At 57.5% G+C, this 24,484-nt stretch overlaps 12 protein-coding genes across 12 annotated transcripts in view; 6 read left to right on the forward strand and 6 right to left on the reverse strand.

Moving 5' to 3' along the window:
• Window positions 1-2,521, reverse strand: part of GGTG_06246 (methionyl-tRNA synthetase) — a 4,062-nt gene extending 1,541 nt beyond the window's left edge. The window contains exons 1-4 of the mRNA XM_009224062.1: window positions 2,211-2,521; window positions 890-2,136; window positions 183-798; window positions 23-102 (exon numbers count right to left, since the gene is read on the reverse strand). Of these exons, the coding sequence (XP_009222326.1) occupies window positions 490-798; window positions 890-2,136; window positions 2,211-2,424 (1,770 nt within the window). The 5' untranslated portion in view covers window positions 2,425-2,521 and the 3' untranslated portion in view covers window positions 23-102; window positions 183-489. The remainder of the gene's footprint in view (window positions 1-22; window positions 103-182; window positions 799-889; window positions 2,137-2,210) is intronic.
• A 78-nt stretch (window positions 2,522-2,599) lies between these two features.
• On the forward strand, window positions 2,600-4,064 carry GGTG_06247 (hypothetical protein). The gene is made up of 3 exons (XM_009224063.1): window positions 2,600-2,759; window positions 2,884-3,011; window positions 3,155-4,064. The coding sequence occupies exons 2-3, from the start codon at window positions 2,966-2,968 to the stop codon at window positions 3,670-3,672; spliced, it is 564 nt and encodes a 187-aa protein (XP_009222327.1). The 5' UTR covers window positions 2,600-2,759; window positions 2,884-2,965; the 3' UTR covers window positions 3,673-4,064.
• GGTG_06248 (hypothetical protein) lies at window positions 3,774-6,130 on the reverse strand. The gene is made up of 3 exons (XM_009224064.1): window positions 5,939-6,130; window positions 5,078-5,788; window positions 3,774-5,004 (listed from the first exon to the last, which is right to left on the reverse strand). Exons 1-3 carry the CDS (start codon window positions 5,979-5,981, stop codon window positions 4,097-4,099), a joined length of 1,662 nt encoding a protein of 553 aa, XP_009222328.1. The 5' UTR covers window positions 5,982-6,130; the 3' UTR covers window positions 3,774-4,096.
• Window positions 6,131-6,323: 193 nt separating this feature from the next.
• On the reverse strand, window positions 6,324-9,481 carry GGTG_06249 (hypothetical protein). The gene is made up of 3 exons (XM_009224065.1): window positions 8,591-9,481; window positions 8,046-8,452; window positions 6,324-7,960 (listed from the first exon to the last, which is right to left on the reverse strand). Exons 2-3 carry the CDS (start codon window positions 8,286-8,288, stop codon window positions 6,677-6,679), a joined length of 1,527 nt encoding a protein of 508 aa, XP_009222329.1. The 5' UTR covers window positions 8,289-8,452; window positions 8,591-9,481; the 3' UTR covers window positions 6,324-6,676.
• GGTG_06250 (hypothetical protein) lies at window positions 9,387-9,792 on the forward strand (the record flags this gene model as incomplete). The annotated part of the gene is made up of 1 exon (XM_009224066.1): window positions 9,387-9,792. Exon 1 carries the CDS (start codon window positions 9,427-9,429, stop codon window positions 9,790-9,792), a length of 366 nt encoding a protein of 121 aa, XP_009222330.1. The 5' UTR covers window positions 9,387-9,426.
• Window positions 9,793-10,833: 1,041 nt separating this feature from the next.
• GGTG_06251 (ribosomal protein L38e) lies at window positions 10,834-12,093 on the reverse strand. Its single transcript, XM_009224067.1, has 4 exons — window positions 11,661-12,093; window positions 11,537-11,570; window positions 11,265-11,393; window positions 10,834-11,157 (listed from the first exon to the last, which is right to left on the reverse strand). The coding sequence occupies exons 1-4, from the start codon at window positions 11,802-11,804 to the stop codon at window positions 11,105-11,107; spliced, it is 360 nt and encodes a 119-aa protein (XP_009222331.1). The 5' UTR covers window positions 11,805-12,093; the 3' UTR covers window positions 10,834-11,104.
• Window positions 12,094-12,503: 410 nt separating this feature from the next.
• GGTG_06252 (hypothetical protein) lies at window positions 12,504-13,157 on the forward strand (the record flags this gene model as incomplete). The annotated part of the gene is made up of 3 exons (XM_009224068.1): window positions 12,504-12,515; window positions 12,578-12,785; window positions 13,135-13,157. 3 exons carry the CDS (start codon window positions 12,504-12,506, stop codon window positions 13,155-13,157), a joined length of 243 nt encoding a protein of 80 aa, XP_009222332.1.
• Window positions 13,158-13,315: 158 nt separating this feature from the next.
• GGTG_06253 (CAAX prenyl protease 1) lies at window positions 13,316-15,442 on the forward strand. Its single transcript, XM_009224069.1, has 3 exons — window positions 13,316-13,489; window positions 13,619-14,548; window positions 14,644-15,442. The coding sequence occupies exons 1-3, from the start codon at window positions 13,475-13,477 to the stop codon at window positions 15,061-15,063; spliced, it is 1,365 nt and encodes a 454-aa protein (XP_009222333.1). The 5' UTR covers window positions 13,316-13,474; the 3' UTR covers window positions 15,064-15,442.
• Window positions 15,443-15,697: 255 nt separating this feature from the next.
• Window positions 15,698-16,259, forward strand: GGTG_06254 (hypothetical protein; the record flags this gene model as incomplete). Its single annotated transcript, XM_009224070.1, has 2 exons — window positions 15,698-15,798; window positions 15,917-16,259. 2 exons carry the CDS (start codon window positions 15,698-15,700, stop codon window positions 16,257-16,259), a joined length of 444 nt encoding a protein of 147 aa, XP_009222334.1.
• Window positions 16,260-18,795: 2,536 nt separating this feature from the next.
• On the reverse strand, window positions 18,796-19,620 carry GGTG_06255 (hypothetical protein; the record flags this gene model as incomplete). The annotated part of the gene is made up of 2 exons (XM_009224071.1): window positions 18,796-19,032; window positions 19,237-19,620. The coding sequence occupies 2 exons, from the start codon at window positions 19,618-19,620 to the stop codon at window positions 18,796-18,798; spliced, it is 621 nt and encodes a 206-aa protein (XP_009222335.1).
• GGTG_06256 (hypothetical protein) lies at window positions 19,371-21,387 on the forward strand. Its single transcript, XM_009224072.1, has 2 exons — window positions 19,371-20,101; window positions 20,181-21,387. The coding sequence occupies exons 1-2, from the start codon at window positions 20,014-20,016 to the stop codon at window positions 21,122-21,124; spliced, it is 1,032 nt and encodes a 343-aa protein (XP_009222336.1). The 5' UTR covers window positions 19,371-20,013; the 3' UTR covers window positions 21,125-21,387.
• GGTG_06257 (DNA repair protein Rad7) lies at window positions 21,350-24,419 on the reverse strand. Its single transcript, XM_009224073.1, has 4 exons — window positions 23,978-24,419; window positions 23,835-23,909; window positions 23,723-23,750; window positions 21,350-23,650 (listed from the first exon to the last, which is right to left on the reverse strand). Coding segments are annotated over exons 1-4 (1,896 nt in total). The 5' UTR covers window positions 23,980-24,419; the 3' UTR covers window positions 21,350-21,859.
• Between the last annotated feature and the right edge of the window lie 65 nt (window positions 24,420-24,484).

The following is a 24,484-nucleotide window of genomic DNA, read 5'->3' on the forward strand; positions in this document are numbered from 1 at the left end:
GGGGGGTAGGCAGTAGGCAAACCGGGTCTTCCATCCACTGGTGGTACGTCAGGACATGGCGCCGGTCGTAGGGCACCAGCAGGACGTGGGCCGTGGAGATGGCTGCGGGGTTTTTGGCTTGTTGTCAGCCAGCACCAAGGGGAAGGTATGGAGGAGATGCTACTGTGCAGAACTATCTTTACCTGTGCTCTCGTTGAGCCTCATTGCGAGCTTGAGCTGGAAGGTGCTGCGGGGTCTGGCTGTTGGCAAAGAGTCAAAGCCAAAACAGTTTATCATGACAGAAATCCCTTGCCATTGGCCCATTATTAGAGCCAAGCTCGACACTGATCCCACTACGGACTTTTTACACATGAGATATGACCAGCGTTTATTATATCTACACGCCACATTTTTGCAGTCATTATTTCATGTCCCTTGCATCACGTCTATCGCTTCTCGTTTGGCTCTATTCTTACAAGCCAGCGGCCAGAGCAACAACACCCTCAAATCTCACGACGCCACTGGCAGCGGCGGAAAAAGGCCTTCAAAGGCACCCCCACCAGGGTGCCGGAACGGGGCGCCATACTCCGAGTCGGCCCCGACATTGGTGTAAGCCCACGTCCGTCGGGTCTCGTGCACGCCCAAGATGTCCAGGAGCTCGGCGGCCTTGGTTGGCATGAATGGCTGCAGTAGGATGCCCGAGATCCTTAGCGCCTCGGCGCAGTAAAAGATGGTTGCAGTCATCTGCTTCTGCTTGTCCGCGCCGTCCGGGTGTTTGACCAACTCCCAGGGGGCCATGTCTGTGATGAATTTGTTGGTCTTTTCCATGCGTGAACGAGTGCGTTTGTTAGCATAGCAAATGACCTAGAAGCAAAGGGCAGAATCCGAGGACAAGAAACATCCCCCTCACCTGCACGACGATGCTCATAATCTCACGCAGAGCCCGCTCCGGCTCCGGCTGCTCAAAGTGCTTCTCCACGGCCACAGGGAGCGCTGTCAAAATTTGGTGTTGCGACGGCAGCTGGTAGACGGCCGGATGCGCACAGGCGCGAGCGACCGTTTCGGAGACGTTCCAGCACTTGGACCGGGTCACGCGGCCGAGCAGGTTCCCCAGTCCTGACTGGAGCTGCTTCTTGTACTTGTCCACCACAAGCTCGTTGCCGTAGTCGGCGTCGTCGCTAATGTTGGCTGGCGACATGAGGAAGTAGCGGACGGCGTCGACACCGAACCGGTCCATGGCGAGAAAGGGGTTGACCACGTTCCCCACCGACTTGGACATCTTGCGGTTGCCAAGCGTCCAGTGGCCGTGCGTGAGCACCTTGCGGGGCAGCGGCAGGTCCGCAGCCATGAGCAGCGCAGGCCAGTAGATGCAGTGAAAGCGCACAATGTCCTTTCCAACGACGTGCACGTCTGCCGGCCAGCCGCCCTCGCTCTCACGCCCAGGAGCCCAGCCCGGGTAGCCGGCCTTGGTGATGTAGTTGACCAGGGCGTCGAGCCAGACGTAGATAGTCTGGCTGGGGTCGTCGGGCACGGGGATGCCCCATCTAAGCCGGCTCGCGGGCCGAGAGACGGAGAGGTCCTCGAGGTTGTTGCGGACCCAGTCCTCGACCTCGCGCATACGCGAAAGCGGCACGACCCAGTCCGGGTTCTCCTTGTAAAAGTCCAGCAGGCGGTCGCGGAGGGCCGTCATGCGGAACTGGTACGTCTTCTCCTCGACCCACTCGACGGCGGCGCCGCTCTCCTTGGAGGCCAGGAACACCTTGCCCGTCACGGGGTCCATGCGCTTCTCGATCAGGGACTCGGGGTAGAAGGTCTCGTCGCTGACGCAGTACCAGCCCGCGTGCTTGTCCTCGTAGATGTAGCCGCGGCGCACGAGCGTGTCCCAGAAGTAACACACGGCGTCCTTGTGGTCCTCGTCGGTGGTGCGGACGAAGAAGTCGTTGTCCACCTGGGAGGCGCGCGCGAGGTCGGCGAAGACGGCCGAGTTGGCGTCGCAGAGCTGCTTGGGCTCCATGTCGTTCTGGGCGGCCGCGCGCTGGATCTTGGTGCCGTGTTCGTCGGTGCCGGTGCAGAGGAGCGCCCGCTCCCCGCGGAGCACGCGGTACCTCTTGAGGACGTCGGCGAGGACCATGGTGTACATGTGGCCGATGTGGGGGGCTGCGGGGGGAAGGGCACGACGGCGTCAGAGACATGGCATGGATGCGGCCGGCCGATCCCGAGGCCTCACGTACAGGCGTTGACGTAGAAGATTGGCGTCGTCACGTAGTAGGGCTTCTGGGAGGTCGCATCTGCTGGTGTCGTGGGGGTCGAGGTGCTGGCCAGGCGCCGCGAGACACCCCCGCGGCGCTCACATGCCGCGCAAACCCATCGAGGCGCGAAAGGAGACGCGGGGGTGGGACGCAGACGCGAGAGCTGCCGTATTCTCGACAGCGATATGCGCTGCATTTCGACCTGTGGGCTGGCCAAGCGGGTGCCGTAGTCGACATGGAAATAGAGGCTCTAAAATCGAAGACGCGACCCCAAGACATGGGAGGAGGAGCTGTGACGGCAGGGGATGAAAAAAACTATGGGCCGACTGTCACTGTGCGGGTTTGTGGGGTATGTCACTGTGCAGACCAGAGAGGTGCCGCCTCCACATGGAGCCGAGCCTAACCAGCAAGCAACAAACGCCCAGGCTGCAACTCTCAAGAATACCACGGACAAACGAGCCACGACTTGCGTATTAAAAGACGGTCGGAATATCCCCCTCAAGACTCCTGTTGTCACCGCTTCACCTCTAGGTATTTCCAACCCTAGCAGCTTGACCGCCCGTGATATTCTTCATATTTACTTGGCGGTCAGGCCTGCCTCATACGCTGTATACAATCCTAAACTCACACACTGCCGCGTCTCCGCGGACCAAAGATCACAAGAATAGAGGTAAAGAGGGCGGCGCGGAGGACTTCTCGGGAGGGGGTCCGAAAGGGGGAAAGCGTCAGTCTTCATCATGGCTGGCGCAGCCGAGGATACCGAGGTCAAGACCTCGGCAGAAGGTAAGCAAACAGGCACTCTCACACTCACTCTGCCGACACCTCCCTAAGCAGATCACATCACTTTGTGAAGCTGCAGTCGCAGAAGTGAGTAGCGCCAGACCAGAACCTAAAACAAGCAAACAAAAAAAAACTCCCAAAAACAGGCGCTCAGGCCTTCATCGACTGGTACTACGCCAGCGCCAGCGACCGCAAGCCGCTGCGGAGCTTCTACGTCAACGGCAGCCCCAGCTACGCGGCCGCCAGCATCACGGCCGACATCAGCGTCAACGGCCTCGTGGTCAAGGACCCGGCCGAGCTGGAGCGCCTGCTCGAGACCCAGGCCAACGGCAGCCGCGTCAAGTACGACATCGAGGGTTTCGACGCCCACGTGCTCAACCCCAACTTTCTCGTCGCCTGCCCCGACTCCCAGCTGCAGCAGCAACAACAACAGCAGAAACAACAAAACCGCGGCTCGGCCCGCGACAGGGCCGAGCGCGACGCCAAGGTCTCCATCATGGCCATGGTCAACGGCGCCGTCCAGTTCGGCACCGACAAGGACGCGCCTAGGAGGCCCTTCACCGAGGTCTTTGTGCTGGTGCCCAACTGGGAGTCAATGGGGTCCAAGGCCCCGCGCAATGCCAAGCGCTTCCTGGTCCTGAGCCAGAACTACCGCGCCATGTAGGGGCGGGGGCGGACGGAGGATCTTTTGCTGTCGGCATCCCAACATGCCAGCTTAGGGGTTAATCGCTGCACTTCGCCCGTCGGCTGGACACAATGACGGTCCCAGCGAACACCAGGGGTTCGGATTTCATTGCTTATCCTCCCGAATTATTGGGGAAAGTTCTTTGCTTGACGAGAGAAAAGTTGTTTTTATACAACACTTTTCCAAAAAAAAAAAAAAAAAAAAATTCCCTCTTCCGCTCGCAACTCCCTCGCCTATCTAATGCCCCTGAAACAAGAACTGCAGTGTTAGCCTCCCGCAAGCAGAAGAACAGACAGCTTGATACTCTATCCTCTGCGTCAAAGCGACTGATAACGGCCTTTCTGCGATACGATATAAAGTAGAAGACTGTTACTGCTGCCGCTGCTGCCGACCTGTGTTTTCGTCACCTGATCGGGATGCTCCCCTTATCCCCCTCTTCAGGCAGCGTCCGTTTCCTCCAGTCCCAGTACCCCTTGCGTATGCGGTCCCACTTGTCGCCCAGGCGGTCCAGGCAGAGCGCCGCGGCGTCCTTGTCGCCCTTCTCGGCGCAGATCTCGGCCAGGAGGTCGAGCGCGTGCGTGCTCTTGACCTCCTCCTTCTCCTCGTCCCCCAGGTCCGCCACAAAGGTCCGCACGAGGTCCTCCACCGTCGACAGGAGGCGAGACCCCTTGACCAGCACGCCGCGCAGGTAGTTCCAGGGGCTCTGGTTCTGCGGCGCCAGCTCGATGCCCGCCCGCGCGTACGCCACCTCGCGGTCGATCACGTCGGCGGGGACGGCAGGGTCGGGCTCGGTCGAGTGCGAGCCCTCGGTCGCCGACTCCGGGTCCGAGAAGACGAGGAAGAAGCGGTGCGCCCAGGCCGAGTTGTTGCGCACGTCGTCCTTGATGAGCCGCTCGACAGCCGCCATCTCCTCCGGGTCGCGCCAGATTCCCAGCCGGCGAACCAGGAACTGGCGGTAGGACCAGACGTGATAGTTCTTGGTGTCCTCGCGCAGCATGGCCGCGATGAAGGCCCGCTCCGACGCGGCCAGGCGGGCCACTTCGTCGCGGTCCGCCGCGATCGTGGGGTGGTATGCCTCGATGAGCAGGTTGCGGTGGTGCCAGATCTGATAGTTCTTCAGATGCTCGAGCGCCACCGTGTTGAGCCACTCGATCTCGTCCGGGATCGGGATCGCGAGCGCCTGCACGATCGAGAAGCGGTAGAGCCAGACGGTGTAGTGCGCCGGGTTCATGTCGATGACATGCTCCGTCAGTTTGAGGCACCGCGGCGAATACTCCTTGTTTGCCATAACCGCCCGCAGGTACGATATAGCTGCACGCCCAGTTCAGCAAGGTCAGCCATGCTGCGTACAAACAGTAAAGATCACTGAGCATATTTAACCAACCTTCGGCGTAGTCATCCGAGTAATTGATAGACGCCAGGGCTCCTTCAGGCTCCACGAGTGGAATGGGCACGACATCATCCCACGCCGGGTCGCTTGCGAGCGAACCCGTCATCTCCCCGTAGAGCTCCTGTCTCAGCCTTGCCATCTCTTTCCGACGCCTCTTCTCCTCGTCGATCTCGGCTTCCAAGAGTGCTGTTGGGGGTGGGTCGGCAGCGTCTGCTGTTGTGGAGGCGGCGGCGGCGGCGGCACGTTCTCGCTTGTCCAAAAAGGCGCGGTGCTCGACCTGCAGCGCCGTCAGGCGGAGTCGGCGGTCGGCGCGGGCGCGAAACTGGTCCGGCGAGAGCTCACCGACGGCGGACCCCCAGCGGGTGGGCCTCCGTAGGGCGCGGAGCGGGAGCCCGGACTCGTTGAAGGAGCGCCAGATCTCGCGCTGGGCCTTGTTGCCGAGCTGGCCACCCTTCCTGCTGCCGCTGCCGTGGCCGCCGCTGCTGCTGCTGCCGCTACTACTGTCGGCGAGCGTGTCGCGCACGTACTTGATGTTCGCCCACGTCTGCCGCTGCTCCGGCGTGAGGCCGCTGATGCCGACCTTACGGATCGCCTCGTCCAGCGGGTTCGCGGCCTCGTACCGCTGTCTGCTCCGCTCGCTGACCGTGCTCGGCGGGGGTGGGGGTGGTGGTGGTGGTGCTGCTGCTGCTGCTGCTGCTTTGGCTTCTGGTGGTGGCGGAGGAGGGGTCGCGTTGTCCAGTTAGCCAGGGAGAGTTGCGATGCGCAGAGCGAAAGGAAGAGGGAGGGGCAATGGGGGTCATGAAAATGGGAGTCATGAGAATGGGAGTCCCTGGGGGGGGAAGTAGCAGCACTCACTCTCTGCTTCTTTGGCCTTGGCAGCTGCCTTTTTCGGCGGCATTGTCGTCCCTTTGTTGCACCGTCCGATTCGGGTCCGCCTGTCCTCTATTTCGACGAGGTCAGGACAGGCCGGGCGGGTGGGGTGGTTTTTGTTACTCAAATGACTTGCATGCAACGATCAAGGGAGACGACCTGGGGGTTACTGGTTAGACTGCATGCGACAGTGGGCATGAGGCGTGTGGAGAGCTTCCCGCCTTCGCAACCGTGATGGTCAAGCCAACGGATGCGGGGCACTTCGACCCACCCATTCATTCCATCAGCCCATCCCGTCGTCAAGACATCGCTTGACAAATGGAGCTAGCTCTCAAGGCTGAGAACAATACCAAGGACGCCATGAACAATACTAGAACCAACATCCACTAACATCATCTCTTTTCTGCCTAGCAACAGTCAATACCCCTCGATGAACCGGACCCATCTTCACTCTCTTGTAGACGTGGCGGTGCGCACGATTTACGTGATAAAAGGCCTCCGAACTTTGTTCCAACCTCACTACAACTATCTAAAGGATGTAAATAGCAGGGACAAGAACAGGAAGACGTCCAAAGTTGACATTGGGAGCCCGTTCCTCGTCTTTTGCTTCCAGGTTTTTTGTGCTTTTGCTGTTTTAGATAATTAGATCCGTTCACGCCACTCGCCCGCTTGCCTCGACAAACCCATCAGAAATTAGTGTCACTTCTCTTCTAACGAGAAAGCTCAATGCGTCCCAACCCTCCAGAACTTCCAACCTTCCCTCTCGCCGCCACCGCCGTGGACGCCAACAAGGCGCTCGACGCCCTCGGTACCATCCGCGTTGAGAAACTTCTCCATGTCGATCTCCATGCCGCCCTCGTGGTCTTCGTCCATGCCGTTCCGCAGTACCGCCGGCCAGAGCACGCCGACGCCATCACCGCCGAGTGTGGTCCTGAACGCCTCGTAGCCCTCCTCCTCAAGCCGTTCCTGAAGCCGCGCCAACTTCTCCTTGGGCGCGTCCGGGCGAACCAGCGAGATGGAACAGCCACCGCCGCCCGCGCCCGTGAGCTTGGTCCACCCGATCTCCTCGTGATCGACGAGCTCGCGCACGCGCTCGAGCCGCGGGTGCGACACGCCCAGCGCCACGAGCAGGCCGTGGTTGATAGTCATAAGCTCGCCCACCTTGTTAAGGCATTCGAGCTCTTCGCTATCGAAATCGTCCTCGCTTATGAGCTTTAAAGCGTCCTGCGTCACGCGGTCCATGGCATCCAGGATGGTGCCCACCAGCTTGGGGTGCGCGTCCTTGAGCCTTTTCACCTTTGCCACTTCGTGCGCCGTCGACTTGGCCTGCTTGGTGTCCACAAGCAGCAGCGGCAACTCCGGGAAGTCCCAGAGCGGCCTAACAAATGGCGGGCCGTTGTAGTCGGTGCGCTGAAACACAACAGCCTTGCCCTGTGTCGAGACCGTGTTGTCGACGCCCGAGGGGTTGCCGTGTATGCACATTTCGGCCACGTAGGCCCATCTGTTGATGCGTTCGATCTGGAGTTGCGCCTCCTCGGACGGCTGGTCCGGGTGCGGACCTGAGAGTGTCCGCAGTTGCAGCAGGAGCGCAGTTGACAGGCACACCGCGATGGAGGCGCTGGAACCCAGACCGGCGCCAAGGGGTATTGTGGAACGGAGCGTGTAGATGCAGCCGGGAAACCCCTGGGAGCCCAGCGAGAGGAAGAGGTAGAGGAAGGCGGCCGCTGAGTTAAGGTGCACCTTTCGCTCTGCCTCAGGCTTGTCGGGCGAGATGGACGTTAAGTGCGGCTGTATTGCCTCCACGAGGTCGTCATCGAGTGCCGTGACGAGGCTGTAGTACGATTTCTTCTTGGACGGGTGCGAAAATGTCGACCATGGCAGGTCATCGACGCTCCATGTGTGTATCAGGTCGATATCGGGAAACCTGAGCGTCACCGTCCTCTTCGACTTGGATAGCGAGGTCACCAGCAGATATGACCTCAGGTTTATTGTGGCGGCGATGGCAGCCTGCGACCAGACCATGACAAGTTAGCAGACCGAACCATTGCCAAGCAGCAGCAACCTCCACGTCTTGCGCCGGGGCGGACGTTACCCTGCCGTGCACAACCGAGTGCTCTCCCCACACAATGACCTTGCCCGGTGCCGAGACCATGAAGGCCGGCTGCATGGGACTAGACTGTTTCCTAGCCATCTTGACCCTCAGTGTGCCGTTGCTTCCTTTTGCTCCGTTGGTTCCGTTTCCGTTTCCGTTTGCGCTGATAGTGACGTGGCCTTTGCCGTTTCCGTTTATATGAAGGCCATCCACGGCGGCGTGGAGTCCATTAGTCCCACTCATAGTCGCTGATGGTGAAGGCGGCCGGCTGTTTGTATACGGTGGGTGATGGCGGGAAGAATCGTCTTTGGAAGCGAGAAATCGGGTGTGACTGAGCAGCAACTAGGGAGAAAGTCACGTAGGCCGTCGTCTTGAGTCGGGTTCGGCCGTGGTAAAAACAGATGGTACTGTTCAGGTGGAGACGTCTGGTGTTAGTTGAGCTCGCGAGGTAATTGGACGAAACATAGCTCCTGGTGCTGCTGCAACCTTGACGAAGCTTCGATTAGGCCGAGAGGAGGCCCATATATACCGAACAGGCTACCTACTTGCTCAAGTTAGGTTAGGCGGTCGGCGCCGGTAGTTAAGGGAACCCAGACAAAGAGCCGGGCCCCGGAGACGTCGCTTGGATGGCTCGAGTGACAATTGGGCGAAGTGACTTGGCTGGCCAGAGATTAGAAACGGGCAGCCCAAAGTCTATATACGGGACGGGCGCGGGGATCCCTCGTCTCGGAATACGCTGTTGTGGCAGACGATGCGGAGGAGAAAGAGAAGGGGTGGAAACGGAATGACAGCGAGGACGGATGCCTGGCTGGGAGAGAAGGGAGGGAGGGCACGGCAAAAGGATCCGTGGGTGCGCGCGCCGGCAGTAAGATGAAGCAGGCCCGGTTGTTGTCTGGTCGTACGTCAAGACTTTGTTGGGGCGGGACACAGGCACGGGTGTGACGTGCGTGGGGGCTTAGATAGCAGGAGCAACGGAAGCAGCAGCAGCAAGTCGGCGGTGATCGGAGTCAGTCAGGTCTCGGGCGGTCGCGTATTATCCGATATGTAGTGTGCGTCGGGGCGGCTTTGCTGAAGGAGTAAAAAGAGAGAGGAGGGAGAAAAAAACATTTGGCGCTATGCTCCTCTGTCGTTATCCACCCCCTTGCGGCCACGCGCGGCTCATTCGCCTTTCCAGAAAATCCAATTCCAGGAGATCAAAGACAGGGGCGGAAAGTGCTGTGCCAGTTCTGGAATGACATGACCAGGCCCCGATCTGAGCTAGCGCGAATGGGAGGCTGGCCTTGGGCGCACGCACCCCAATCTGCTCTCGCCAATTACCAACTCTGTCTGTCCCCCATATTGTGTGGCGTCCACTTGTTCCGCATGACCAGAGGACGACGAAATGGAAGCCCGGGCTTTCCGACGTGCTGGAATTCCCGGCTGCATCATGGAAACTGGGCGTCGTGGAGCATTGAAGCACGGTGGGTCGATCACCAGCAGCTGCATGGGAGCCGACACCCACCGCGCCCATTGGTTGCCCTCCGCACAAAAAAGGGGTCCCGATGCCGGTGTGCGCGGTGCCTTGCAGGGGTCGCTGGGATGGCCTGGGACACTACCGCCGACTTTTGTGGCCACGACAGCCACGGCCGATGGATCGCAGCTTGCTACCACCCAGGCAGTCGGTAACACTTGGGCCACGGTTGGTCGAGAGGCTAGTCGTCTGGGACCCCGAATCGCCAAGGGACATCGCCGTTTTTTGAAGTCTTGACTACTCGGATTTCAAAAGATTGGGCCAACAAAAGACGGGAAGCTGGGTGTTTGCAGCCCAGAGTTGTAACACCACGTAACTACTAGGAAGGCCACGCAAGTTTACAAAAGGCCGACGAACACCATCCACTCCACTTGGAAGCGTAACTCCTGTGGCCGACTGCATCTGGATCCCTGTACGCATGGACAAGCTCTGATTGAGCATGTTGTTGTTTCTTCAAGTTGCTGCTCGATTCATCACACCTATCTTCCGATTCTATACCCTACACCACCTCAATGCGGTCAAGCCAATGTGATCAGGCCAATGTGGCCAAATCAGGCACGCTAGATATTCGGGGGATATGGGAAGGGTGGGATGCATTGCATTGAGAGTCAGGAGACCCATTACCGCTATGATCTCAACCCTACCAGTCAAAACCCTAATCTTCTAAAGGCCGATGGGAAGTTCGCCGGCCTTTTTCCTCCGCTCAAATGTCCGCCAGGTCTGACACGCCTGCGATGCATGCTGGAGAATCAGAACCACGGAGGCACCTCTTGGGCCCCGTCATCACCTCCCCCACACAGCCTCCCGCAGCACGGACACGTCCGTTCCCGCGGCGCGGAAAGGGAACCGTTGACTCAAGAGCAGCCCCCGTAAGCGCCGGCAATGTCTATGTGGTGACTAAGGTAAGATACGGGCACAATGTCCAAAGATGCGGGGCTCGCTCCTGTGGCTGAGCCCAGCCGCGCCACATCACCTCGCACTGATACCATCACGTATTTTTATGAGGGGAGGTGTCGAATCTTGACAAGAGAAAGAAAAGATAGAAATAAGAAAAGCACCTCAATTAGAATACAAGCAGAAGGGAAGCATGCCGAAAGATGGAATATAAAAGACGGGAAAGACCACGGGAGACATGCCAGCGGCAGGAAAAGAGCCGGGGAAAAGAAAGTCAAAAAGATGTGGCAAAACGTAAGGGGGAAAATCAGGAAGGGGAACAAGTGAGGGCAGGAGAAGTAGCAGATGAATTATCGGGGGAGTGGAAGAATAAAAAGCGACGAAGGAGAAGAAAATATGCCAATCTACAGCACATCACAGTAGCCAACTCCACAAGCCAGTATACGACAGTGCACGGGGTCTCCCAAGACGTTAATGGATCTTTTTTTTGTTGTCCTGGATTCCAAGGTATGCCCAGACGCCGATCATGAATACCACCCTTCCTCCAGGGCACGATGCGTAACACGCGTCCGTCATCGTCAATCCCGTCCCACAGTCCCAGTTGAAAAGCCCACAAGCGCAAGAAATCAAGTCAAGCCACAAAGAGACCGCGCATCTATGAGGACTTGGCCTTCTTCTCCTTCTTGCTAACCTCGATGACAGTCAGGTCTGGCGAAGGGGGGTGATGGTTAGGTTAGCGGACAGGCTCTTGCCGTAAGGACGGCGGGGAGTAGCTCGGCCGATGGTTCGGCTTCGGGGGAGGGATCAGATCGTACTGGGAGGCAGGCTCTGCTTGAGCTTCTCGGCCTTCTCGGCGTCCTTCAGGATCAGGGTGTACAGGTGCGTCTGGCACCGGACCTTGAACTTGACCTGATTCGACTTCTTGTTCTTCTTGATCCTCGCCGCTATATCAACCGCCCGTGGCCTCCGTGTCAGAAAAAAAAAAATACGTGACTTCTTTCAGGGCGAGCATGCGTGGGCAGTCTGCGGTCGTTCGCTAATCCAATTGCTCGGGGGCAACTGCCGTTCGACGCGAGGGCGGACTCACAGGAAGCATCCTTCCTCCGGCAGATCTCGATGAACTGTGATGCCACAAAATGTCAGTCGCAGAAAAAAAGACAGAGATCACTCGCCACAAATCCACTGGCGACCGAATTAGCAATACAACGTACCTTCTTGATGTCGGCGACTTCCCTGGGCATTTTGGCGGTGGTTTTTGAGGCTGTTTCGGGAGAGAAATTCGTCGCGGTGATTTTTGGCTGTTGCAAGTTGTATTTTGGTGAAGCCGCAGTCTGGTTTGTGGGCGGCAAATTCATCGACCTGGCTGCTCCGCTATCGCCACGCCTCGGGGTAGGTGGGGTGCTGGGATTCGCTCAGCTCGGGAGCTGCCCCACTGGGGCGGTGCTTGCTGTGCCAAGGGCTTTTCAAAGCGCTCCGCTGCCGACGGAAAGTTGTTCCTGGCGAGGCAACATTGGGATACGAGCAGAGTAAAGTGAGAATCTTCATGGGCAGCTCATTTCTCATATAGTTATCAAGGCACTGTCGCCAGGTAGGCGCCTACGAGGTGGATGTTATCTGGTCCTGTCGGACGCTTCAAAGGCGCTGGAGATATTCAGTGGCGTGCATGTCGACTGATCAACCCCGCGATTTCCAGCACATGCGTGGCTGACGCGCACATTAATGTGGCGCCAGCCTGACTTGTGACCGGTCTTTGGGCTGGGAAGGGATGACGACAGCAATCCACTCAGACTCGTGTTGGTTAACAAGTGTTCTTATCCTCTAGGAATAGTCATACTCGTCTTTATTAATCGTTGCATACCTACCTACCTCCTTGCTCGTTCAGACTTGTCATTTATGTGCCTCCATACCCCTGGGTTTGGTGCATATCTGTCTCGCGTCCTTCACGCGTCGATATCTCATCTCAAGCCACAACTTCGCCTTCATTGTCACTATACCACAACATCGCAGGCACTGTCTGCGCCCAAGGAGCTATGCCGACTCCATTAGACAATGCTATGAAATCCAAGGTACGTAAGGTGGCACTGCCCTTGAAGAGATACGTGCTGACATGGGCGGCATTAGAATGCAGTGCTGGGTAGGTAAATGTCGAATCAGCCAGGAGCGCCTTGCCGATAATGACAGTAAGACGTATCTGACGACCCCAAGCATTCACCGGACTGGTAACTGGTGCTGCTATATGGGCGATTTGGGGCGGAGATATGTTTCCTGCACAGCCGGATCCTACAGGAGACCCGGAAAACTGGACCAGGGAAGAGCTGAGGCGCTGGCTTGCGGCGGTATGTTCTACCCTAATTTTCCAGCAACGGTGTCGTTGACAGAGCTGATGAATTGTAATCCTGGCGTTGCATTCTCGACAGAGGAATCTTCATCCACAATCCTCGGATACCCGAGAGCAGCTCCTGGAAAGGGTGCAGGCAAATATGAGGGTTCCTCGAACCTGATTCGAGAGCTCAAGGGGGTAGTCGTGTTCCATCCGCCTAGACCTGTTCCTAAGGCCTGGTAGATTCAGGAGCTGGCAATGGAGAAAGCTTGAAGGCCAAGTTTGTAATTGAAAATGCAGGCAATTCGCCCGTAAGATAGCTTCGATGCACTGTTTAATTCCAAGCCACTGACCTCACCACCCAGCGTGCCAGCCCACATCGTGCTAAATAGGTATTCACAGCCACGCCAACGAAAGCCACACTTGTCAACAGCCGCCCACCCGAGTTCAAAGGACAGGTTTCACATCCTTCTCCACTCTGCTGCAGGGACCACCTAAGCGCAGGGAAGCCTTGTCATGCAACGCTACTGCGTCTGTCGCGCGTCTGGCTTGGGATCAAACACGGTTTCTTCTTCATCTTCTCTGGAACTCGATTTCTAGTCTTTTGCGCATCGACAAATAGTTTCTTTTCATTCTGTCGTTTCTGTCTGGCACTTCGTTTCACTCGTATAGAGGATTGCGCTCACGTTGCGCTCCCATCGCAAGATGGATTTCTTGCAGGTACGTCACGGCGCATCCTGGTGCCCGCGCGGCTATCCCTGGCAGCAGCTAGGGAACCCCTCCTCCATCGACGCCATGGTCATTGATCGCGAAACTAACAAAAGGCCCGGTGCGCCCGCCCCCGCCTAGAAACTTGCGCGGTTTCTCGACCGCCCACTCTTCCCGTGGAAGAAGCTGATCATCGGCTTCTCTGTCGGACAATACCTCCTCGAGGGCCTATTCTCGTTGCGCCAGTACCAGTACCTGCAGAAGACGAAGCCCCCCAAGGTTCTGGAGCGCGAGGTTTCGCAGGATGTCTTCGACAAGAGCCAGGCGTACGGCCGCGCAAAGGCCAAGTACGATTTCGTAACCAAGCTGTGGGGTCAGATCCAGAACATCGCCTTCATCCAACTCGACGTGCTCCCCAAGCTGTGGGCTTGGTCCGGCAACCTGCTCCTCCGCTTCGCCCCGGCCTACTTCACCGGTGAAATCTCGCAGTCAATCGTCTTCGTCCTATCTTTCGTCATGATCCAACAACTGATGTCGTTGCCCGGTTCCATCTACCACACGTTCGTTCTTGAGGAGAAGTTCGGCTTCAACAAGTCGACACCTAAGCTCTTCATCACAGACATGCTCAAGTCGCAGATGCTCACCTTCATCCTGGCACCACCTATTCTCGCTGGCTTCCTCAAAATCATCCAGAAGACGGGCAACCAATTCTTCTACTACCTGTGGCTCTTTGGTGCCTTCCTGCAGGTCTTCATGATCACTGTCTACCCTATTGCCATTCTGCCCCTGTTCAACAAGCTCTCGCCCCTGGAGCCCGGCCCGCTCAAAACTGGTGTCGAGGACCTGGCCAAAAGGCTCAAGTTCCCGCTCCATGAGCTCTATGTCATCGACGGAAGCAAGCGGTCCGCCCACAGCAACGCCTATTTCTTCGGTCTGCCCTGGAAGAAGCACATTGTCATTTACGACACGTTGATCGAGAAGAGCGAGACGCAAGAAGTTGTTGCCGTTCTCGGTCATGAGCTCGGCCACTGGAAGCTGGGTCACACGACCAGACTGTTTGGAATCGCTCAGGTTAGTTCTCGTCACCACTTGCCTCACCCCCTACGCTGTGACTTGATTCCTCGGGGCAAGCAGGCGCTGACGGTGTGCCACATTCGCACGGGTAGATGCACTTCCTATACGTTTTCACACTTTTCTCTGTCTTCATCAACAACAACTCACTCTATGCCGACTTCGGATTCACCTCGCACCCGATAATCATCGGCTTCCTGCTCTTCTCGGACGCGCTCGCGCCTATGGATGTGTTGATCCAACTCGGCATGAATGTTCTGAGCCGCAAGTACGAGTTCCAGGCGGACAAGTTTGCCAAGGACCTCGGCTACCAGTCGGAGCTGGCTCGGTCGCTCATCAAGCTGCAGATCCAGAACCTTAGCACCATGGATGCGGACTGGATGTATGCCAGCTACCACTTCTCCCACCCAATCCTGTCGGAGAGGCTGAGGGCTCTCAACTGGCAATCGACTGAAAAGGTCGAGACGTCAGGTGAAGACAAGGCCACCAAAGCCACTGGCAGGGACGAGCTCTAGAAAGCGGTGGTTAGAAAAGTGTGTGGGAATTCCAGTGCAGTAGATATTGTTATACCTCATGCTTAGATCTCTAGACGAGCAATGCTGTCAAGGTCTTGCTGGTTTATGGTTCAAAGGTTAGGATTTGGCGACAAAAGGTGACAAAAGAAGGGGGAATAGGCCTTGGTTTGGTGGTCTAGGGAGATTATACGCGTTATCTTGCGATGTATTAGACGACATTGATTTTGGTTGGAAAGATGGAAAAGCCCCGAGTATCAGACTCGATTGAACCATCCAGGTGCAACTTTGCGAACTCGCGTCATTGGTCACTCTGGAGTTCCCAGCTGCCCGCATGGTGCAAAGCGGGGGACCCACATAGCCCGTCCTTGAGCTAATGGACCCCTGCATGAAATGCGGCACATGGCCGGAGGATGCCGTTGATAGCAAAAAAATGGCCTCAACAGCCCGCATGAGACAACAAGGCTGAAAATCGTGACCAGCAAAAGCGACCACACCCAACGGCCAATTGACAACCACCTTACTCCAACAGCCAAACCCCACCCAGGCGAGCAATTAGGTGCGAGGGAGGTCTTGGGGCGACGACATTTCTTGACGCCATTCCTTCCTTCCCGACCTAGGTAGCTCACTGGACACCATGGCGTCGATCGCCGCGATCGCTCCGCGCCTTCGGATGGCGGCGGCTCCCGCGCAGAGGATACCAGGCGTTGTGACGCGGAGGCTAGGGGGGTCGCAAAGGTGCGGAGACAAAGGGCCAGGCAACCTGTCGACCACGGCCGAATCCGTGGGCGCGCTGCTCCACGTATAGATAGACATGGTGTGCTAACCCCGCGGAACCAAAAAAAAACCCAAACAGGCACTTCTCCTCGCTGCCCTCCCTCAGGCCAACGACCTGCCCCCGGACTAGCCCGTTATTCCGCTCGTCGCACTCGCCGCTCGGCTTCGCGCCCGTCGCGATCGCCGAACAGTCGCAAACGGCCTCGGTGCTGGACCTGGTGCCCAAGACCACCATCACGTCACACCCGGCGCTCGGCGGCGTCGCGTCCCAGATCAGGTGCGGGCCCCGGCCGACGGTGGCGCGGACCAGCCGGCTCAAGCGCGCGAGGACGCACGGGTTCCTCAGCCGGGTCCGGACCAAGAACGGGCGCAAGATCCTCGCCAGGAGGCGGGCCAAGGGGAGGTCTCGGCTGAGCGGATAGGGGAAAGGGAAGTGGCTGTCGGGCGGCGGTCCGGCTGGCGGAAGGGGCCGTTGACCGCCCCTGGATGAAGCGCACCTGGTGTGTTTGGTTGCCCAGAAAGGCGGGAATCTGCTGGATCTGCATGGGCCTTGCGACGTCGGCATGTGTCTGCCAGGGGCGGTTCCTGCATGCAGTAGGTATCCTCTCGCGACCAGCAGGATCACTGTACTCCAGCCGCTGCTTTGATGATGATGTATTACATTCATTCTCTTTGGCGCAGGTATCCTCTGCGCTGCGGGTGGCGGAGAATTCACGTCGACAAAAAAGACAGCATCCTAGGGTCACAAATGCCCAACAAACCCTCGACGTAACCGCGCCATGAGACAGTACATGTGAATGGCTCAGATTCGATATCACGCTTCACCTATCTCTCACCTCACATTTCAATTCCTCCACTCTGTACTTCGTTGAAAATCATCAGCCTTCCAAGTCCAACCTCATCAACGACTCGGCCTTGTAAAACACAAAAGATTTGCACCCTAAAGTGTTTTTTTAATCGTTAGTTTACGAACGCGAAGCTCGCAATGAAGCTCGAGTGTCGGTTGACGTAGTCAGCCATACAATGTAACGCATACTTGAGTTCCCGACCTGGCGCACTCAGCTGAGACTGTCAGGCCTAAGCCCTGAATATCCTCTGAGATCTGAGGCTCTCACATTCATGTTAGGAGATGGGACCCCCATGGCGCAAAGTTCGGATGGGTCCAGTAAACAAACCCAGATAACCCCCGGTCAATGGGTGCGCGCTTGTTCGCTAAATTGCTTGTTTTGCCAGAACACACGTGGGATCTACAGCGAGCACACATTGGCCACCGCCTGGCAACCTACGGATCTACCTAATCCATCTCCTAGGTCATGAAAGACAAGCAATGGCAACCAGGACATGGGCACAAGTGATGCTCGAATTTCCCGCTGGACCCAGTTGGGACTGATGGGGGCATTGACGACCATCACGAAGCGAGATGGGCGAGTCAGAGTTGAGAACAGATGTGGTTAAGCTTGTCAACGGGATGGATGCTTAGACAAATGAGCTCGATAATACGGCGGCAATTGTGGCGGACATGGGAGATGGGTTTGGGAGAACGCAAGAGAAAAAAAAAAAAAAGCAAGCGAAATTGGTAGGTGTATACGGAGCCCGCCTTGGTGAGTCTGCTTTCTCAGTTTGAGAAGCCTGCGAAATGCTTCTGAGAAGCTTTAGCATGAACAGAGCTCCAATGAAAAGGCCTCCATCCGGACATTATCCCCGTAGTACACTCGACATAGCGAAGCCCTGGTGCGGAGGCTGTTTCTCCGATGCAGATACTTGTTTACCGACTGGTGAGGAAGAAGGACGCTCAGACGAGGGTTTTTCGGTTGGTGTGCAAACGAATCTACTGCGACGAGCCTCGAGATCCAGTACACGGGTTCCAAACGAGTTACTGACGGTCAGTGAGGCAGGGATGCAGACTGCCGCCCGACATTATTCCTGGCGCACCGAATGTGGGGGAATGGACGGGTGTTGTTGAGAAGGCGGTAAGAGAAAGGGAGTGCCATAGAAGCCTCTTAGGCCAGGGTCATCGTCCACGAGATCTAGGAAAGCAGGTTGAGAGCACCAGCCAGGCGCGGGCGGTTCGGAATGGCGGTCGCTACCGGGAAAACAAAAGGTGGACTTTTATGCCCTGCTGACCATGGATGCTGACAGGCAGAGACGGCGGGACGTCGGCCATGGCTACCCACAAGGGAGATTGCGCCGAGCAACGGGGGGTCGACGACGCATGGCCGCTGCTTATTTCGACCCAGCTAGCGCGTGCGTGGGGGTGGGTGTGCGGCGCCACCGACCAGCCCACAGCGCATTTGACATTTGGCGAGCCGAGCTTCCTCATTGTGTAAATCGGTGGGTGTTCGTGCTTGTCCCTTATGCCCTCCATCGCTTCACTATTGCGCTGCCCAAAATGAGGGGGCCTGTGTGCGCCATCACACTATCCCCACTGAGCGGGACGCCCGTGCAGAAATTGCATGGACGGCATTAGGCTCGATATCTTTGTTGTCTTGATCGCCTTGTTCTGCGTTTTCCCTGGGCTGGTTCCCCTTAGCTTACCCACGCGGGTTCCTTGAAGTGTCTCAAACTCAAATCATGGGCTGCCCAACCAGGCTGGCAGCTTCCCCTTTGGCTGCCGAGACGGCGACATGCACCCCATGACATCACGCAGATTGCGGCTCAGCCGTACCTTCCTAGGTCCCAGCAGAGGTTGATGCGACCACATCCCAAGCCTCCTCTTTCCCCAGCTTCGCTTCGGCAGTTTCCTTCTTTCGTGCTTCCCTCGTCTCACCCCCATGTTTAGTACGACTTGTCAGTGCTATGCCTCGCCTGCTCGAACAGCCGACACATCACTCCTTCCAGGAATAGCATGCATGTTGGCGCGTCACGCTCTTGCGGCTTTGTCGTGGGTCTGGGCAGCCTCAGCTCACCATTCGGTGGCTCCTTTGGCCTTTCGTCTATTGACCCTTCAATATCACACAGCTAAGCATCCACCCACTCTGGCCCTGAGTCAAAATCCCGGCCATTCCTACGGTCCCGCGTGCCGGTCGTGCGCGTACCACGCTCTTCAAACGATTGGGCAACCCTCTTTGCGACCCAGTGGCCAGCACTTTTCGTCCCTGTTGATTCACGACGGGACGCAGCAAGCCGCCTTCTCTCCCGCATTCCGTCCGCCCGCCCGTCGGTCAACGGCGTACGGCGTATATGCGCAGCGCACACCTGCAGTGACAGGCTTCTCCAAGCCCTCTGCAGCCTACCGCTTTAGGAAACCCAGTCCGGCCCTCGTGCAGACCTCGTGCCCAACTTTCCGGGCTGCGAGTAGGATTTCCCCGCGCTGGCATCCGCAAGACCGGCGGCTACTTTGGCTCGCTCGGATTTGTCCTGATTAAGCAGAGTGACCATCGTCTAAACACCAAAGCGTACCCACACAACTTCCTTCCCCCTGGCAGCCTTACCCTCTCCTGGCCGCTCAAAGTTGAGAAACAAGTGGCAGCCAGGGAGCCGATCTTGGCTCTGTTCTGTGGTATTGGCAAGATGGGTACATGTAGGTACGTCGGTTTCTTCAGTAAAAGGAGAGCGAGCTCCGCTGAACACTATACGTTGTAGTCCAACCAGACGTGTCTTGGAGCCCTGACCCAAGTTGGAAATCACCTCGCGCATGGATGACCCCTTCTTGGTGGTGACGGGTGATGGAGCTGGGCGTCCAGGGACATGGCGTTCTGCCCTGACATCCATCCACACCCACCCCTGCAGGCAGGGTGTGCGCGTGTGCCCCCAAGGCTTGGTGTGCTCCATGCGGTCCACCATCTCGCTAGTTCACGGGACTGGTATCGCACTGCGATCCAGTGTAGCATCGCGTCTCTTGCCCGCGCATACCAATGCGGGGAAATGAGATGGGCTTTGTTGAGCGCAGAGGGGGGAAACGCCCTGGCGGATGGATCTTGGTGACAGGAGTGGTGGGTTCCAGAGTGGGAAGCGAGGATCCATACCCGTTGAGCCTCTATCGAAGCCGGCTGTTGCTGTTGATGTGACGGTTCTCGGTTGTCGCCGCTATGGGCTCTCTTTCATAAAGTAGGTACGGTTCGCACTTCGTAGGCCCCTGGGATTCTGGTCCCATCAGCTTGCCTCTCAGCCCCTAAGCTCTCGCATTAACGCTGCTGATCCTCACCTGAGTGTCTTCGCCATCTCAACGTCGCCAGTATGAGACTTACCAGCTTTCTCTTCCTTGCGGGCTCCGCTGCCGCCCTGCCCCGTGGAGTTGATGTGTCCAAGACAGTTGAGGGTCGAGGTATGTGCATGACTGCTACACATCACCGCCCTCTTGCGCGAATCAACCCATTGACTGACCAATGCTTCTTCTCACATAGCTATCAGTGTCACTGCGGATGACCTCGACAGGTTCTCATACTTTGGCGAGTATGCGGCAGCAGCCTTTTGCAATTACGAGGCCGAGCCCAACTCCCCCGTGACGTGCGGCGGAGACGCCTGCCCTACCGTCATGGCAAACGGCGCCAAGATCCTACTCAGCCTGGACCGCAACACCAGCACCAACACGGCCGGCTACATCGCCGTCGACGACGTCAAGAAGATCATCGTCCTCGCTTTCCGCGGTTCCGTCACGGCCAGGGACTGGATAACCGACCTCACCATCGGCTTTGCCTCGTGTGAGTACGCTCGCAACTGCAAGATCCACACGGGCTTCGACACGGGGTGGCGCCAGGTCAGCGCCCAGGTCCTCCCCGCCCTGGCCGCGGCCAAGAAGGCGACGGGCTACCGCGTCGTCGTGACGGGCCACAGCCTGGGCGCCGCCATCGCCACCGTGGCGGGCGCCGCCATCCGCGCGGCAGGCATCGAGCCCGCCGCCGACATCTACACGTACGGCTCCCCGCGCGTCGGCAACGCCGTCCTCGCCGACTTCATCACCGCCCAGCCCGGGGCCGAGTACCGCCTCACGCACGAGAACGACGCCGTGCCCCGCCTGCCGCCCCTGTTCACGGGCTACAGGCACACCTCGCCCGAGTACTGGCTCAACGGCGGCGACTCGACCTCGTTCAAGTACGGCCTCGAGAACATCAAGGTCTGCGAGGGCAACGCCGCCCCGGACTGCATCAACTCGGTCTTCGGCTTCGCCCCCGAGGCTCACGTCTACTACCTGCACAAGATGGCCGGCTGCAAAAACCCCGGCCTCTCCATGCGCGAGACGAACGCCCCCGAGGTCTGGGACGAGGAGCTCAAGGCCCGCCTCGACGCGTGGGCCGACATGGACCGCGAGTTCCTAGCCAACCTTGCCGCCAACGAGACTGCTGCATAGGGTCTCTTGTGCCCGAGGGGACTCTAGGCACAGCTTTTATTCAATGGTTTCTTTTGTAGATATAGTTTGACTATACCCAATACCCTGTACATAATACCTAGGTGCCGTCGCTGTCTTCACTTTGGTCGGCCAAGGGAGGCGTCGGTGGACGAGCAGACCGCGATACCCCAAACAAAAACAAAAACGAGTTGCAAAAGAATCTTGAGGCGTTTCCTTCCCCGATTTTGCAATTTACTTGATATGGCATGTCATCCAACAAGTCGGAACATTGTTTTATGAAACCCGGTGACTTTACTCTTCTTCTTTCCGTCTTTCACCTTTCATCATGTTTCGTCTCCTATAGGTACGACATTCCCTTTCCGTTTCTCAACGCCTTGCCTAATATTCTAGTCCGGCATTAAAGTATTCTGCAGTCACCACTTCCGAAACACGAGCACCTTTGGTAATCCGGTCTTGGAAACAAAAAAGGCAGTGAACATCAACGCCATGAACTCAGGTATAATTGCCTACCACCTAGGTAGAGACTTAGGAATATTGCGCTCTGAAGCACATCCCCCCAAGCCGAGCCTAGTCCGTTCTCAAAACACCCTCTCCAGAACGCCCTTGATCTGCGCCGAAACGAAAGACACGAATGAATAGATCCCTTGGCGCCGCTGGCTGGTAATACGCTGACCAACACGCCATCATATCGACTACGCGGCAGCGAACGCGCCTCCATCTTCTGCCACAGTGCACTCAGTGGTAGCCCTCAATCTGCATGCCAATAGCGTTGGGCACGCCGATTAGGATCTTGCCGCGTGGGACGAGCACATTCCTGACGTTCATGCAGCCAAAGACCTTGACCCATTTGATGGCCGGGCAGCTGCGGAATATGCTGCCGACGATGAAGTCGTTGACGCCGCAGAAGCTGAGCTCGAGCGTCTCGAGCTGCGGGTACGTCTTGTCTTCCGAGAAGACCTTGATGAAGGCTTCAGTGGAGATGTGTCGGCACGAATCGATGCCCAGATGCTCAATCTTGCGACCCGAGTGCTCCATGAGTGCAACAAAGCCCGCGTCGCACAGTCCGATGCCATCGTCGTTCACACCTCCTAGTTTCGCTTCGGTGAGGCGGCATTTCGAAAACTCGACGAAGCGGAGAGGCCCATTCGTCCAACCAGTGAACATTCTCGCGAATGCGTCATCGGTGAGACGCTCAGAATCCGTGATGCGAAGCTTGGACAGCGACGTGCAGTTGCGTCGGATGGCCTGGAGCACTGTGTCGTTGAGATTTTCGACAGTCATCAGAGACAGCGTCTGTAGGTTGGAGCCGATGCTGTCGAGAAGCGAGACAAAGGCAGGGTTAGGGATGGTATCCTTGATCTTGAGGCTTAGGTGTTCCAGTTCCTTCATTTGCCCGATCGGCTCCAGCGCCTGGGCAGTAAGAGCCTTGTTGTCGACCAGTTTCAGGCGCTTGAGATTTGGACAGTTCTCAGCGAGCGCTCCGACAGTCTTGTCAGTGAAGTAGTCGGCGTTGCAGTAGGTCTGAAAGGTCTTGATGCCTCCGCCCATATCCTTGAATATTCTCTCCCACATGTCGCTGGTGATAAGGTTGCATCCTTTGAGCGATAGTGACTCGAGCCTGATAAATTTGTCTAGCATCTGCTCGACGACCTCGTTCTTGAACTGGATGCCATGGCGGACCTTGAGCGACTTGAGGCCCCGGACTGCCTGGAAGATGCCCACAAAATCATCGGAGCATAGCAGGCCGGCGTCGTAAATATTCAGCGTCCGAGTATCAGACTGCAGAAACAGGGGAAGCGTCCTGGAGTTCATTTGGCGGCGCTTCGATAGGATGCGTGCGATACGATCCACGACGTGCTCGGGAAGATACCCCAGGTCTTCGGCGAGATCAATATTCCTGGACAGGTGCTCGATGCACAACGTGACAAGGCTCTTCGTTCCGATGGGGGCTGCGCCATCAAGCACGCGACTCTGTTGCTTTCTGCGCTTTCCGACCTGGCCGCTAGAAACCTTCTGTTTCTTCTTCTTGGGACCGTCGCCGGTATCGAGATCCTTGCCGCATGGCGAGCAGAGAAGACCACCGCTTGGGCTCGCCAATGTGTAGTTGGTGACGGTAAACCTCTTTCCACACTCGGCGCAGTTCTCAAACTGGCCGACGGCCTTTTGAGCAGCAAAGTAGAACATGCGCGCGAGGGTGTCGTCATCTTCGACATCTCCTGCGTAGTGATCCTTGGCCTGGATGAACTCGGGCGTCGTCTTGTAGTGCTCGATAGCCTTGTGCTCGACCTTGGTCAGCTTCTTTTTGAGAAGGCTGGCATGGACCTTGTCCGCGAGCGCGGCAACGGAGGACGCATTCTCGAGGCCACGAGCGAGGCCAGCAGATCTAAGGGACGAAGCTACCGCCGCGGTTGAGGTAGCTCGACCGCTAGCACGGGCAGAGCTCTCTGCGACCACAGCGTCAGCCAAGGCGGCTTGCTGACGCCTCTGGTGGTTTCGGGCGATATCTGCCGCCGAGATGTTGTTGGCCTAGGGTTGGAGATGCTTAGTGGGACTCTGGTTCATAAAGGAGATGGGGTGGGGCGGATCATTGTCTCATACTGCCAGATAGTCCGTCAGGGCCGATGTCCTGCAAGACACGCCATTACATCAGTACCGTCTCAAGCCAGGGTTCCACGCAGATACTAGATACGCAGCTGGGCGGTGGGCTTACGGTCCTGCGATTCCTCGCGAGCGGCGAGGCTCGTCTGAAGGCGCATTGCCGGCGCTTTGTCTGGTTCTGCGACTCCTAGATTGGGTGTTAACAGCGGGGTTGGATCCAAAGCCTCCTTGCGCCTGTGCATCGGGAACGCTCACATATTGCGCAATCTGTAGGTTGAACAGGAGGGCGATCTGGGATGGTCGAGGTGGAGGTTCAGGGTGGTCTACAGCTTTTGAGGGTGCTGCCCACGAATTGTGGTCGGGCGCAAAGCGCATGCAGGTCTGGACCTAGCGTGGGGAAATGGTGGGAGAGCCAGGCAGAACTGTGCGACTCTGTTGGACGGCGACCTCTGGTACCTTGGGCAAACCGAAAGCTTCCAGTAGGAACCAGTTTGTGGAGGGGTTGAGTGCGGATTATGAATGGGGCACCTCCGTGAATGCCCGACAGTAAATCAAACAGGTGCAAGCACAAAAGTGAGGAAACCTTCAGAACGGGAAGGCGTGCCCTAGACAAGCGCAGCTGAACGTGGCGACCTCACGCGGAGGCTTCCTGAAGCAGCTACGTCGGTCACGCGCTGTCACGTGCCTCGGCGTTCCGACCCCAAGCTCGGCCCTAAGCCCCTGAATTGCTTCAGCTCTCTGGGCCTTGCAAGGGTACCGTCG

The sequence above is a fragment of the Gaeumannomyces tritici genome (genome assembly GCF_000145635.1).
Source record: "Gaeumannomyces tritici R3-111a-1 unplaced genomic scaffold supercont2.3, whole genome shotgun sequence".
NCBI classification, from domain to species: domain Eukaryota; kingdom Fungi; phylum Ascomycota; class Sordariomycetes; order Magnaporthales; family Magnaporthaceae; genus Gaeumannomyces; species Gaeumannomyces tritici.